The sequence below is a fragment of the Gracilinanus agilis genome, chromosome 1, assembly GCF_016433145.1.
Source record: "Gracilinanus agilis isolate LMUSP501 chromosome 1, AgileGrace, whole genome shotgun sequence".
Taxonomy (NCBI): domain Eukaryota; kingdom Metazoa; phylum Chordata; class Mammalia; order Didelphimorphia; family Didelphidae; genus Gracilinanus; species Gracilinanus agilis.
The window spans coordinates 13,867,190-13,881,922 of record NC_058130.1 but is presented as its reverse complement, the minus strand read 5'-3'; the positions used below and the strand labels follow the sequence as shown (position 1 = coordinate 13,881,922).

The window sequence follows — 14,733 nt, the reverse complement described above, 5'->3', positions numbered from 1 at the left end:
AGAGAGAGAGAGAGAGAGAGAGAGAGAGAGAGAGAGAGAGAGAGAGTGTAGGAGGGTATTTGGCGAAACTAACCCTTATAATAACAGAGTCTGACAGTATTTTCAGTGTCCCTCAACTCTACCAAAAGGCAAGAGGTGAATGTTCTCATCTCTTCTTCTATGCTTGCTCGGGGATTATAATCATGTTCTTTTGATGGATGTGATTTCCATCATTGGCTATATGGTTTTCTTGGCTCTACAGATTTTGTTTTGCAATAATTCGTGGATTTAGAATGGAAACAGGTATTTGTTAAGTATCTACCATGTGCCAGATATGATACTAAGTACTTAACACATATTTATGTTTTTTTAATGGATTCTCACAAAAACCTTGGGAGGCAGGTGCTATTATTAACTTCATTTTACAACAGAGGAAACTGAGGCATAGATTGAAAATGACTTGCCCAAGGTGACATGGCTAATAAGTGTCTGAAGCTAGATTTAAAACTTGGGTCTTCCTGACTCCAGACCCAATGTTCTATCCACTGTGCTACTTAGCTGCCTTAGAGCTAAAAGGGATCTGGGAGATCATTTAGTTCAACCCCTTCATCTTACAGATGAAGGAACTGAGTCTTGTCGAGGTTAAGTGACTCACAGAGATAGTAAGTGGCAGTGAGAATTCAAGGCCAGGTCCTCTGACTCCAAAGCCAATGCCCTTTCCACTGTCGCACTCGAAGTCTTTCTGGATGGCTCCTAGTACTATAGGCTCCCATCCTAGGCTCTTCACCCTCTTTCTTCCTGAAGAATGAATACTAGAGCTTTACTTTATCCTTTACTGCAGCCCATGTCCTAGCAGGAACCTCCTCGATGGCCCTCTGAACAAGTGATCACATAGTCTTTCGGGGAAGCTGTCCAGAGATGGGGAACAAACTCACTCCCATTTGACTTTTTTTTTAAACCTTCACCTTTTGTCTTGGAGTCAATACTGTGTATTGCCTCCTAGGTGGAAGAGTGGTAAGGGTAGGCAATGGGGGTCAAGTGACTTGCCCAGGGTCACACAGCTGGGAAGTGTCTCAGGTCAGATTTGAACCCAGGACCTCCCGTCTCTAGGCTTGACTCTCAATCCACTGAGCTACCCAGCTGCCCCTCCCATTTGACTTTTTTTTTTAAACCCTTACCTTCTGTTTTGGAGTCAATACTGTGTATTGGCTCCAAGGCAGAAGAATGGTAAGGGTAGGCAATGGGGGTCAAGTGACTTGCCCAGGGTCACACAGCTGGGAAGTGTCTGAGGTCAGATTTGAACCTAGGACCTCCCATCTCTAGGCCTGACTCTCAATCCACTGAGCTACCCAGCTGCCCCCCCATTTGACTTTTGAATCACTTCATGTTTGATTCTATTCAATTCTTCAAACACGCATGAAGCACTTATGACTTGTCAGGTGCATTGCTAGTCAGCACAGTCAAAAATGGACCAATCCTTGTCCTCAAAGAGTTTACAGTCTACTGAGGAGAAAGAGAGGCAACAAATACACAGAGAAGTAAATGTGAAGGCATTTGAGGAGATGATTTATCATGGAGGAACTAAGAGAAGGCACCATGGAAGAGATGCCATTTGAGCCCTGATGGATGAGAACTGAGAGTAGAATAGATGAGGAAATACATTCCAGAAAGGGGGCTGCATGAGCAAAGGTATGGAGGTGGAACTGAAAAGTCAACTTGGGGAACCAGTTGATCGGGAATACCATCAACACAAGGCCAAAGAGTTTGTATTTTATCTCAGAAGCAACAGAGAGCCTTGAAAGGTTTCAGAGCAGGGCAGTGGGATGCGACACCATCAGAGCAGAAGAGTTTGGAAAAGTATTTTGGTAACCATGAAGAGGCTAGAATGGAGAAGGGACAGACTAGAGGCAGAGAATCAGGAGGTCCTTATCACAGTTTAGGCAAGAGGTGCCGAGTGCCTGACTTGTTAAGATAGTGGAAAGAAGAGGAAAGATGCAAGCCTTTTTGTGGAGAACAGATCCAATAGGGCTCAACATTCCTGTGGATTAACTGATGGACAACTGATTGCATACGTTGGGAGGAGAGACGAGGTGATGATGATTTCAAGAGTATGGAGTCAGGTAACTGATAGGATGATTGCCCAAGATCACACAAATAATGAGAGAGAGAGAGAGAGAGACAGAGAGAGAGAGAGAGACAGAGAGAGACAGAGAGAGAGAGAGACAGAGACAGAGACATAGAGACATAGAGAGAGAGAGAGAGAGAGAGAGAGAGAGAGAGACAGAGAGAGAGAGACAGAGACAGAGAGAGAGACAGAGAGAGAGAGAGAGACAGAGACAGAGACAGAGAGAGACACACAGAGAGAGAGAGAGACAGAGACAGAGACAGAGACAGAGAGACAGAGACAGAGAGAGAGACAGAGAGAGACAGAGAGACAGAGAGACAGAGAGAGACAGAGAGAATTAGAATTCAGGTTGGCCTCTTTCCAAGACACTACAGTGCTCCAAAGAGCTATGTGCAAGCAGCCAAGGGAGGAGAGACTTTCCAGGACGAAGTAGGGAGTCTGTTGCATCAAAACCTGCAGAGAGGTCTAGGAGGATGAGGACTGAGGAAAGTCCATCAGACTGAGAGGTGAAGAGATCATCGGTAACCTTTGGGGTGGCACTTTTCGCCAAGTGGTCATGCTAAAAGCCAGACAGTGAGGGAGTGAGAACGTAGAGATGTCTTTTCCCCTAGTAGTCTAGCAGTGAAACAGAGGAAAGATGTAGGATCAATTGACTACAGAGTTACCACTAAGGGACACCAGGACATGATGCTAGGCTGTAGGAAAGGAGCCAAGGGGAGAGCTTGAATAGAAGAGACAAAGAGGGGTGACCTCCCAGTGGAGGCTGGATGGACTGGATCATGGAAGGCCACATGTAAAGGAAGTGGCTGTAGAAAGAAGAAAGACCATCCCTTCTTCTGAGACTGGCTCAAAGGAGAAGTTAGCTAAGGAAAGAGAAGGCCCTTGTAGTCCATCTTGTGTATTAGGAATACACTGTTGGTAATTTTGGAAAGAGAAGTTCCAGGAGAGTATCAGGGTCAGAATCTAGATGGTAAATTGGTAGTAAGCTGCAGAGGCAGTGAGTGTAGATGATTCTTTCAAGGAATGTGCCCTTGAAAATGGAGGAAAAAGTAGAACATCGTCTGTGCCACATACTAGCCATCTGTGAAATGAAGCGGGTAGGTGATGTAGTAGATAGAGTGCTGGGCTTGGAGTTGAGAAGACTCGACTTACCAAGTTCAAATCTGGCCTCAGACACTTACTAGTTGTGTTACCCTGGGCAAGTCACTTAACCTGTGTGCCTCAGTTTCCTCAACTATTAAGTAGGCAGGAGAAGGAAGTGGCAAACCATTCCAGGATCTTTGCCGAGAAAACCTCAAATGGAGTCCCAAAGATTTGGATAGGACTGAAACGATTCAACAGCAATAAACCATGACTTGCAATTGAACTGTGACATAAAAGATCCTTCAGGAGATGTGTGGTCAGAAGAGAAGATGAGAGGTCACTTAATGAAAACAAAGTCTGTGGCTATAGATATGAATGACCATCGGAGGGTTCCTCTGGGACCTACAGACCATGGAGCTGCTCCCATGTTGGAGAGATTCCATAGGGAAGATTTAAGGGAGGATCTGGAAAATAACAGCATAGGAAGAGCACACATGGATGATTGGCAGGCATTGGAGGGACTGGCCAGAGGAGAGTCTGTTGAAACACTGGAGTATGACCTTGCTCGGGTTTTACTACCGTGATTCACCGTTGGTTCGCATGGATTGACCTTACGGTCCACTAAGAAGACCTCAAACAGATCCTTTTCACCTGACTTATTTCCTCATCCTCTGTTTGCAGAGACAATTTTTCAAGATTTGAAGTAAGACTTTATCTCTACTAAACAGTACTACACTTGGCTCATTGTTCCCACCTGTGAAGACCCACCATTCAATTTACGAACTATGAAGAAGAGGATGCCAAGAGAAAGAAAGAGGGTTGTGATATCTCAGGCAGGCTGGAGAAGAAAGCCCATGTCAGACCCAGAAAGAGAGGGAAAAGCTTGGGTCTCTCAACCTCCCTCGAGTCCCCTTTTATTCCTTTATCAAATGAGCGGACTGGAAGCAATGGCCTCTATATCCCCCTTCTGGCTCTAGATGGAAGATCCTATGACTGCCCAGGGGACCTTGGGAAACTGATCTCTTGGTGCCTCGGTTTCCTCCTCTATGAGATGAGGTTGGACTTGATGACCTTTGAGGTCCCTTCTAGTTGTAGATCGATGATTTTTTCTATTTTTTTTAAATAGAATTTTTAAATCCTCTGGCTAGGATTGATACTAAATATTGGTTTCAAGGCAGAAGAGTGGTGAAGGCTGGGCAATGGGGGTTAAGTGACTTTCCCAGGGTCACCCAGCTAGTAAGTGTCTAGGGCCACATTTGAACCCAGGACCTCCCATCTCCAGATCCCTGATTTTATGAGAATCCCGGACAGGAGAAGCCTGGGACAGGAATAATCTGGACTTTGGGATCTGACTGAGAACTCCAGCATTGAGAGGCTTCCAGCTGGGCTCGGTCCTGCGGCTACAATTTGACGACAAGTCTAAGGTCTCATCTGGGATTCCGAATGGCTCCCCAGAACGGTATGTGGCTCTCCCCTTGATAAGGCTTTGCCAGCTCCTTTATCTGTTAGGAGGGATTAACTCCGTGTATCTGCTGAAAGCAAATATCAAGGTGCAAAGAAGAAAATGTCCCCACAAGATTAGGCTGTACTTAGCCTCGGGGTTCATCTGTCACCAACACATCATGCCAATAAACATTTGTTGAGGGCCTACTGTGTGCCAGGCACAGTGCTAAACATGGTGGGCAGGGACTGAGCACAAAGGATAGAGAATCAGGCCCAGAGATGGGAGGTCCTGGGTTCAAATCTGGCCTCAGCCACTTCCTAGCTGTATGACCCTGGCCAAGTCACTTAATCCCCATTGCCCAGTCCTTGCCCTTCTGTCTTAAGAGTCCTTCCTCGGAGGGCAGGCAAGGGCTTAGAAGGGGAAACAGATAAACACCAGAGGATATAAAGAAAGGCAAAAGCCATGTCCTGCCCTCTGGGAGCTCACCTTCTAATGTGGGAGACAGCATGCAAGCAACCATGTCAAAACAAGACAGATTGTTAATAATTAAGTCACAAGACCTGAGAATGAAGGGGGATCAGGGAGGCCCTCTTAGAACAAGGTGGTCAGAAATGTGGCCCCAAGGGGGCCCTGCACCACCCACACCAAAAGAAAATTGATCAGGAATAACTGGATAAACCAAGCTGTGGTCGATCCAGATGGGACGCGGTTCTAGATCACAGATGGTTCTCCAGGCCAGTCTGTGGCCCGCAGGGATCCTTGCTTGTGGCTTTCTCGTGGACTTTAACTGCAATGGCGAGGAAGCCAGGAGATGCAGATCAGTGAGGAGGGAGAGCATTCCAGGCTCCAGCTGGGAGATGGAGTGTCCCAGCCTGCCTGGGGGAGGGACGCGGACTGGACGGGAGCAGAGCTGGCCATGGCGGGCTCTGGGGGCCAAACGGAGTGTTTCCTTTATAATGGAACCAGCAGAGGGATTTCATGGGGTGGCGGGAGGGGAGAGACAGACTCAGAAAATCCATGAATGCTGAGTGGAGGAGAAGCTGGAGGAGGGGGGCTTATTGATGACCTCTTTGGTTTTTAATTTAACTCCTTCCCTTCCATCTTAGAATCAATACTGTGTAGCAGTTCCAGGGCAGAAGAGCAGTAAAGGCTAGGCAGTGGGGGTGAAGTGACTTACCCAGGGTCACACAGCTGGGAAGTGTTGAGGCCAGACTGGAACCCAGGAGCAGCTAGCTGTCCCCTTGGATGATTCCTGAATAAATTGCTGAACAAATCTAGCCACTGGAAAATGAGCATTAGAACATTTGCTCAGGGAGAGAGTCAGGCTTAGAGATGGGTTTAAATCTGGCCTCAGACACTTCCTAGCTGGGTCACCCTGGACAAGTCACTTTACCCCCATTGCCTAGCCCTTACCACTCTTCTGTCTTGGAACTAATACTTAGTATTGATTCTAAGATGGAAGGGAAAGGCTTTTTAAAAATGTTGCCCTGCCTGCCCTGTTGGATCTGCTGTGAAGATGGTCTGGAAAATTCTTTGAAAATTGCAAAGTGATTTAAAATAGCATTATTATTAGCTGGACCTCAGAAGCCATCAAGTCTAACCCCTTCACTTTACAGATGAAACAAAAGTGGGGTCATCTTGACTCCTGGCCTGGAACGCTAACCATTGTACCCCCAGCCTGTCCCCAACCCCTTCAATTTCCAGAAGGATCTGAAACGCAGGGATGGGGAGTGACCTGCCCAAAGTTACAGAGTCAGAATTTGAACCTCAGACTCTTGGCACCAAATGAAGTGCTCTTTCCATGGTACTGACTCCTGACATCAGCTAGGCTGGTCCCCAAAGGAAGTTGGAGACACTCAGAACAAGGTTTTACAGCTCCAGGAGACCAAAGAACGTCGTGAGCTTCACAATAACCCTAAGAGATAGGCGCCATTATTATCCCCATTTTAAAGTTGAGGAAACTGAGTCAGGCAGTGATGAAGTGATTGGCCCAGGCGTAAGTAAATATCTGAGGCTGGATTCCTTCTTGGGTCTTCTTGATTCCAGGCCCAGTGGACTTGGGTTCAGATCCTAGCTCTGCCACTTATGAGGAGGCTAGATTGGATTGCCATGGGAGTTCCCTCAAGTTCTAAGCCTATGAGTCCCTCTCTCACAATCGCATCAATATTAATAAGTGCCTGCCATGTTGTAGGAGCTGTCCTAGGTAGTGAGATCCAAAGCTAAGGAAGGAGGCAGCCCTTGCCTTGACCAAGCTTATATTCTATTGGAGGAGAGGGAAAGCAGGCAAGATGGCGCCTTGGGGGGGGGCGATGGCCATGTTTGCAGCTTTGTGGAAGTTATAAATGGACACGTGTGGTCTTGGCCATGAACGCGAAGGTATGAGAAACATTACAACTGATCCAGCTCTCTACTGTCTTTTGGAAAATTAAATTAAGCTTTTAATTTAATTAATTAATCTAATTTTTTTAAGGTCGTGGAAGGATTGGGTCATGAGGGTCAAGTCTACAGATGATGCTTGAGGACACCCCATGAGGTGGCTCGGTGAGCCTGCTTCCCGGCCACACTTCACTTAACACCATGAGCAGTTCTCCTTTTGGCCTAATGTGTGACAACGAAAAGCCTCTCAATTGGCAGCTAAGTCAGAAGTGAGAACCTACAAAAGGTCTGAGAGCGTCATCTCTGCTCTCTTCCCAAGCAGGAGCTTCCTTGCTCTTTTCCCTGGCGATTTGGAGCTACCACGCTGGGGAACCTTTACGTGGTCGCCATTTGTCCACAACTTCATGAATCTTCTATTTTTTTTTTTTTTGTTTCTGTTGTGTGTCTTTTTTCCTGATCTTAGGTGAATGGGTATCAGTCAATGAGAGGGTCTGGGCAATCAGTGGTTCTTGGAGATCCACCAAAGTCGACGGAGGCACATTGACAACTGGAGTTCCGGATATGGTGGCTGAGCATCCGGGTCCAATAAAGACCAACCTGTCTGACCCCTGCTGGCAATGAAGCCAACTTGTCTATCCTAGAAGCGAGCTGGGTAGTGACTTCCCCAAGGGAGAAAAGGACTGCCAGGCCCACCTCCTCCCAATGGTTCTGCTTGAGAGCAACAACTACGCTGAGTCTCCTCTTCCCAGAGGCCAAATGGGTGCTAGATGGGAGAGTGAGGCTACGGGCTCAGAGGGGAAGTCCTTGCACTTGGTCCTCGCTACACCTCCTCAGGATGTATCCTGTCGTAAAACTGGCGTGAACTGTTTGGTTAATACTGGGGAGATATTTGCTGATTAAATGAAACTGGGGAGCCCCCTAGAGAGGCTCATAAATAACAGTATCAGGAAGCACTTCCCCTCCTGTACATTCAGGGTTCCTCCTAGAATGTGAGAGAAGTAGCAGCCACTCTTGGGGGGCCCCATCAACCTCTGTATAAACCAAGAGAGTCAGCCCAGAGGCTGCACTGCATTGGGCTATTTTTTCTATTCTGGACTTAAGAGAATCCTCGTTCTAGAATCAGAAAACATGGGTTCGCAAGAGAACATTGTACACAGAAAGTGAAACACTGTGGAACTATCTAATGGAATGGACTTTACTCCCAGTGGCAATGCGATAATCCAGGACAAGATAATCCTGAAGGACTTACGAGAAAGAACCGTGGGAGCAGAAACGCAAAAGAAAAACATGGGGCTCATCCCTTGTTTATATGGCTGCAGGATCTGGACTTCTGGTTTAAAAGATTGCTCTACAGCAAAAATGAATACTATGGAAAATGGAATCAAGTGTTAACCTTTGGACAACCCAGTGGAATGGCTTGTCGGCTCTGGGAGGGGGGAGGGAAAGAAAATGAATCATGGAAACATGGGAAAATATTTGTAAAATAAAGAAAAATTAAAAAAAAACATGGGTGCAAAACCTATTATTTTGGGGGCTGATTATCTGTGTGACCTTGAGCAAACCACTCAACATTTTTGGCCTCAGTTTCCCCATCTACAAAATGAGGTGGTTGGTCTGATCCGTGATTCCCAAAATGGGCACCATCGCCCCCTGGTGGGTGCTGCAGTGATCCAGAGAGCAGTGATGGCCACAGGGGCATTTATCTTTCCTATTAATTGCTATTAAAAATTTTTTTTAATTAATTTCCAGGGGGCTAAGTACTATTTTTTCTGGAAAGGGGGTCATAGGCCAAAAAAGTTTGGGAACCGCTGGGCTAGATGATCTCCGAAGCTCCTTCAGTCCTAAATATATCTTCTTCAGTATATCATTTTATTTTATTTTGTCTTAAAACACTTTCCTTCTGCTTCCTCCTAACATTAGTATCAAATCTTTTTAAAACCCTTACCTTCTGTCTTTGAATCAATATTAAGTATTGGTTCTAAGACATTAGAGTGGTGAGGGCTTGGCAGTGGGGGTTAAGTGACTTGCCCAGGGCCACCCAGCTAGGAAGTGCCTGAGGCCAGATTTGAATCCAGAACTTCCTCTCTCCATACTTGGCTCTCTCTCCACTGAGCCAACTAGCTGCCCCTATTAATATCCGTTCTAAGACAGAAGAGCAGTAGGGGCTTGGCAGTGGGGGTTCAGTGACTTGCCCAGGGCCTCCCAGCTGCAGGCCTGGTTCTCCAGCCACTCTGCCACCAGCTGCCTCCGGTAAATCATGTTAAACTCAGCTTGACTTCCACACAACTGTGTGGAGCTCGGGAAGCCTCGGCCTTGGGAGGGGCGGCCTCTGGCACGGCTCCCTCGGGCGGTCCGTCTTGGGCCAGAACTCCCGAGTTCTCCATCAGAACCTTTGGCCAGTTTCCCCACCTGTGGGCCCAAGCGAGCTCTCCCGGCACAGCTGTGGTCTCCGGATTCAGCCGTCCCTCCCGTCGGGCTCCCTCGATCGCTGGGCCCACGTCACAGGGCTCGTCGCCCCCTCGTCGCCTCTGCTGGGGCTGGTCGCCGGGCAGATGCCGGGAGGCCCCCCGGGCTGCGGGCCTTTGATCTCGTCTGGGCCTGCTCATCCATGAGTCCACGCGGCGCCGGCGCTGACAAGGGCCATGACGGCCGGCCTCTCGGCTGCTTCACGGGCTGACGGCCGCGGGGGGCGGATCAAAGCCGCCCGGAGTTAATGCGAAACCCGGGCCGAGGAAACGAAGCCAGGAGGCCGGTGGGCTCCTCTGAGCCGGTCAGCGCTCGGCCAAAACCCCTCCTCATCAGGAGGGCCCGTCATGGTCTCCGCGCCGTGCCACGGCCCTGAGCCTTGACCGCCCACCCAGAGCCACCTGGCCTTTCTCCTGTGCAGGAAGACCCCCAGTCTGGAGGAAGTGGGAGCAGGGGGCCAAGGCGGGAAGGATGAGGGCCAAGAGAAGCCCACTGGATGGGCCAATGAAGGAGGCAGCCGAGCGGCTCAGGGGTGGAGAGCCAGGTCTGAAGTCGGGGAGTCCTGGGTTCAGATCCAGCCTCAGACACGTGGCCCAGCATCTAGGCTCATCTCTCCACGTCCCTCCCCGGACGCTGACCGCCAGGGCCCCGCTGCAGGCCGGAGTTGTCCACTGTGGCCCTGCGGCATCCTTTGCTTCTCTGACTGCCCCTCCTTCCCCACAGGACTGTGGCATCCTCCACGCCGAAGGCCGGGTCAGTGAACGGACGAGCCTTATTGGTCCTCGCCCGTGTGGGGGAAACAAAAGCGGGAGCCCCCGATGTGGGGGGGGCTGATGTTCTAGGAAGGAGACACCATGTCTGGTGGGCGAAACGAGGGCCGGTGAGGAGGGGGAGAAGCCTCCCTGGATGTGGGAGACGAGAGGAGGGACACGGCCGGCCCGAGTGCCCGAGAGCTGGCTCCGAGGCAGCTGGCGGGGGTCCCCGAGCGAAGGGCGCTTGGAGAGGTTTGGGGCGTCCACTAGAAGGCAGCCGTGCTCGAGGAAGCGCTCGCGGGCTTCCCACACGTCATCGTCAGAGCCAACACAACGCCTCCAGCGAGGCTGGGATCGCCACCTGGCACTGCCCGCTGGGCTCCCCTGCTGTCTCCGTGACCCGCACAGGGAGGGTGCACTGGGGGACCCCTCCGGGCCTCCCTCCTGTTCCCCTCCCAAAGGGAAGCTCCCTGAGGGCAGGACGGGGCCCCCCTTCTGGGGTTTGCGGGTTGTCTGCTTTGTTAGACGGAAAGCTCTGATGGCGGACATCATTCCTCCCTTTCTTGGCATTCGCAGCACTCAGTACAGTGTCTGGCACATAGTAGGTGCTTTATAAGCGTTGCTGGGAACGAGAAGGACGTCCACCAAAGGCCAGTGTGGAGAGGCTGCTGCGGGGCTCGCTCGGTCTGAGGGGACTAAAGGCCAGGCAGTCGCCGCCTTCTCCCCTGAGCTCCAGCCAGAAGAAGAGAAGAGCAGAAGCAAGAGGCCCCCCTGAAATCGCCCCCTGCTCTCTCCTTGCTCACTCCAGGCCCTGCTGAAGGGGGACCCCCCCTTCTCATCGAGGTCAAGCCCTCAACACGCTCCCGTCCTCCCCACCTCTTCCAGCGGCTCCCTCCACCGACGACCATCTCTCCTCCGTCTTCGTCGCCTCTAAACTCGCCCGATTCTCCCCTCCATCCTCATGAGCCAGAAAAGGGCATCGAGGCGCCGGAAGGCTGACTGGTCCAAGAGCACACGGCAAGCGTCAGAACCGGGCATCGCCCTTTCGTTCTCCAACTTGTCCGGCCCCTCGTCCTCATCCCGCCTTTCAGGGTCGTCCTCCGGGTCTCCGCCCCGGCGACGGCCCGAGACGCTCCCCTCCTCCGGCCTCGCTCTGCGGCCTCGGGGCGGACCGCACGTCACGCCACGTCGGCTCTCGGGAGGGCACCGATGATCCTCTTCTCACGTAACTCCCAGGTTTCCCCGTCCGATTCCTGCCCCCGCTAAGCCTCCTCCTTCTGTGGAGGGCTCCGTCCTCCCCCCTCCGTAGGCTTCGCCTCTCCTCCATCTGCGCCCTCTTCCACACCTCTGCCAAAGGAGCATCTCTAAAGCTCAATGGGAATGCGGCTCCCCTGCCCAGGGGCGTCGGGGAAATCTGGGCCTCGGTTTCCTCCGCCGTCAAATCAAGGTTGGACCCACTAGCCTGGGAGGTTCCTTCCAGCGCCTGAACTTCGGAGGATCAAGTGGGGACTCCTCTGGCACCCGAAGCCCTCCACGATCCCGGCAGACTGGGCTCCCGTTCCGTTCTGGGTTCCGCCCAACTGGCCCCCTTGCAGCGTCCATCCCCCTCCCGAGGTCTCGGCATCCTGCTGGTGAGCTTCGGCTTCTTTATCTCCAGGGGCAGCGGGGAGAGCAGAGAGTCCTGGGATGGCGTCAGGGCCCTGCGAGGACGGAGCCTGCGCCTAGTAGGGCCACATACATATTTGCGGAGTCCATGAAGCTGCATGGATAGGTTTAGTCTTCCCCATCAGCCTTTGTTGTTTTTAACCCTTACTTTGTCCGAGAATCAGATCTAAAATGGAAAAGCAAGGGCTGGACAAACGGGTTGGAGTGATTTGCTCGAGGTCCCACGGCTAGGAAATGTCTTTGGTTTGAAGCCGGGTCCCCTGACTCCAAGGCTGGGGCTCTACCCATCGGGCTGCCCCAGCATCTAAGTGGCGAGGCCAGTCTGGAGAAGGAAAAGTGGGGGCGGGGATAGGAATGGGGTTGAGCTGGGAGAAGAGGATGGAAGGATCATGGAGGCAGAGCAGACATGCTTGAGGAATTTGGGCCCAATCCTCGGGCTTTGGGAAGAAGCATCCCCCTGACCTGATCCCTCCCTGGACTCCCAAGAACCGGTTCTGGGCTCTAAGGTCACATTTGGGCCCGGGGGCTTAAGCCGTGGTGGTTTGGGGGAAGCCGGGGGGCAGGTGCCCATCCTGGAAGACAAGAAGCCATGTCGGCTCCTCTTGGCCAAATGACTCCTCTTGGGGGTGCTGCTCTCCCCCGTCTCTGAAAGCCTTTGGACAAGATGGGCCCCCTGGGAAGGGCCTTCCAGCTCCCAGGCGGGAGCCGGGAGTCTCCGCCGGACTCGGCATCAGGCCAGTGAAGCCAGAACCCTCGTCCTTGGAGGCCCCGAGGGCCGCCTTCCTGGGCTGGCGTAGGGCCTGCCATCACGGGAGCCGAGGCAACGCGAGGGGCAAACTTGCACTGGTCAGCCGTGTGCCAGGCTCCAGACACGGGACAGAAGAGGAGGCAGGCACGAGAGGCATCCCGAGAGCCGGCCCCCGCCCGGCCAAGGCTTCCCACGGACAGAGCGCCGCCATCGGGCAGCCCTCTGCGCCTTATGAAGGTTTATCTCTCAATGCTCTTCCCCCTCCCCGAGCCCAGGAGCCACCCTGGCAAAGCCCCGGAAGCGAGCCTGGCAGGAGAGGGGCGTCTGGGGACACGCTCGGAGTCGGGAGATGAGGGCGGCAGCTCTAGGATTCTGTACCTACAGAGGAGGAACCGTGCGGGCCGGGACTCGGTTCTGACTCAGCCCCAAGGAAAGATGGGCACGAAGGCAGGGGAGAAGAGCCCGGCGGAGGGAGGCCGGGGAGGCCGGGGAGGCCAGGGAGGCCGGGGCCTCAGCTCGGGTCTGCCCGTGCCCTCGGGGAGGGCTAGGAGTTAGAGCCAAGAAAAGAAGATCCCGGGGGCCTGAGGACCCCCCACAAGGAAGGAGGAAGGGCCCCCGGGGCGGGGGGGGGCATGTGGATTTGGGAGAGGGGAGAGCCCGCCCCAGAGCCCCGGGAGGCAGAGAAGGACAGACAGGAAGGCAGACAGAGGAGAGACAGGAGCGGGCGCCACCTCGTTCTCCAGGGTCAGCGTCGTCTTCTCCGGGTACTCCCAGCCCTCCCGGCAAGGCTGCGTGTCGTTGAGGCCGTAGCGCAGGACGTCATGGAGGCTCCAGCCGGCCGGCGGAGGCGCGTACACGAGGCACGACGCCAGCTCTCCGGCGTCCGTCCTGGGGATGCTCAGGTTCCGCCTCATCTCGGCCGTCAGGTTGGAGCCGAAGCTCTCGAGCCAGCGAGCAGGAACGCAGTGGTGGGGCTCGTCCAGGACCATGAAGACCTGAGCAAACATGTAGTAGGCGGACAGGAAGCTGGGGATGGCCAGGAGGACGAGCAGCCGGACCTGGAAGCGGCCGAAGCCCCCGATCTCGGCCAGCACCTGGGCAAAGTCGGCCGCCATGCTCTGCTCCGGGCTCCGTCCCGTGCCGGGCTGCTCGGGGGCTCCGCCTGCGGCGTCTGGCCAGACCGGCAGCTGCACTTAATGTTTAATCCAGCCCCGGCCGAGCCTTATCAGCGCCTCCTCGGCACGCGCTGACCTCGGCCGGTCCTGCCAGACGGGGAAGCGGACAGAGGGACAGCGGAGGGCAGAGGCGAGGCTCGGGGCGCTCCCGGGGGGAGGGAGGCAGGGAAGGGGTTCCGGGGATGGTCTGGAAGGGCCGCCGGCGGGCTGCCCAGAGCCCCGGGCACGGTGACCGCCGTCCTGGCCCCGACTCCCTCCGGCCGGGATGGAGGCGCCGCGGCGAAGACGGCCAAGAAGCCGCGGACAGCTTTTGGGGAGAAGCGCAGGCCAGTGGGGTGGCTGGATGAAGGGCTCACAAGGCGGCTGTTAACTTTAGACTCTGCCCTGCGCCTGCCTTCACGTCCAGCCTCGCTGATAATCCCGTTATCTTGGAAACAAATTCCACAGAGCAATCGCTGATCTGACACCTGCCCTTCCTGCACGGGACACTCCCGGGACCCTCAGCCTCGCTGGGCCCACCCTGACCAGGCTCGCACTTGATGGAGCTGGAGAAGGTCCCTTCTGGAAGGAGGATTCTGGAGCAGACGGGGGCCTCGAGGGGCGAGCCAAACTGCATCACCTTTGCCACAGAGGAGACAGAGGCCCGAGGAGGGGAAGAGACTTGACCAAGGTCACACAGCCAGTCAACAAGAAGCGGGGGGGGGGGGGGGCCTGAGCCCAGGGAATCTCTGACTCCAAAGCAGGCGGCTGCCATGGAGTCCAAGGAGTCTTAACTGAAGGGGTGAGCAAGCTGACAGCCGAAGATGCCAACGTGCCCAACGGGTAGGCCTGGGCCCAGATCCTGATGCCAAGTCAGCACTGCCCCCCAGTGGAGGAGTCCAGGATTATTCATTGGGACACTGTTTTAGGAGCACTCCAAA

At 53.5% G+C, this 14,733-nt stretch overlaps 1 protein-coding gene across 1 annotated transcript in view; it reads right to left on the bottom strand.

Annotated features, from left to right (window-relative positions):
• Nucleotides 1-13,753, bottom strand: part of SLC22A13 (solute carrier family 22 member 13) — a 20,576-nt gene extending 6,823 nt beyond the window's left edge. The window contains exons 1-6 of the mRNA XM_044675485.1: nucleotides 13,370-13,753; nucleotides 11,747-11,946; nucleotides 11,204-11,378; nucleotides 10,112-10,738; nucleotides 9,417-9,637; nucleotides 5,118-5,191 (exon numbers count right to left, since the gene is read on the bottom strand). Coding sequence (XP_044531420.1) covers nucleotides 5,118-5,191; nucleotides 9,417-9,637; nucleotides 10,112-10,738; nucleotides 11,204-11,378; nucleotides 11,747-11,946; nucleotides 13,370-13,753 — 1,681 coding nt within the window. The remainder of the gene's footprint in view (nucleotides 1-5,117; nucleotides 5,192-9,416; nucleotides 9,638-10,111; nucleotides 10,739-11,203; nucleotides 11,379-11,746; nucleotides 11,947-13,369) is intronic.
• Nucleotides 13,754-14,733: the final 980 nt, after the last annotated feature.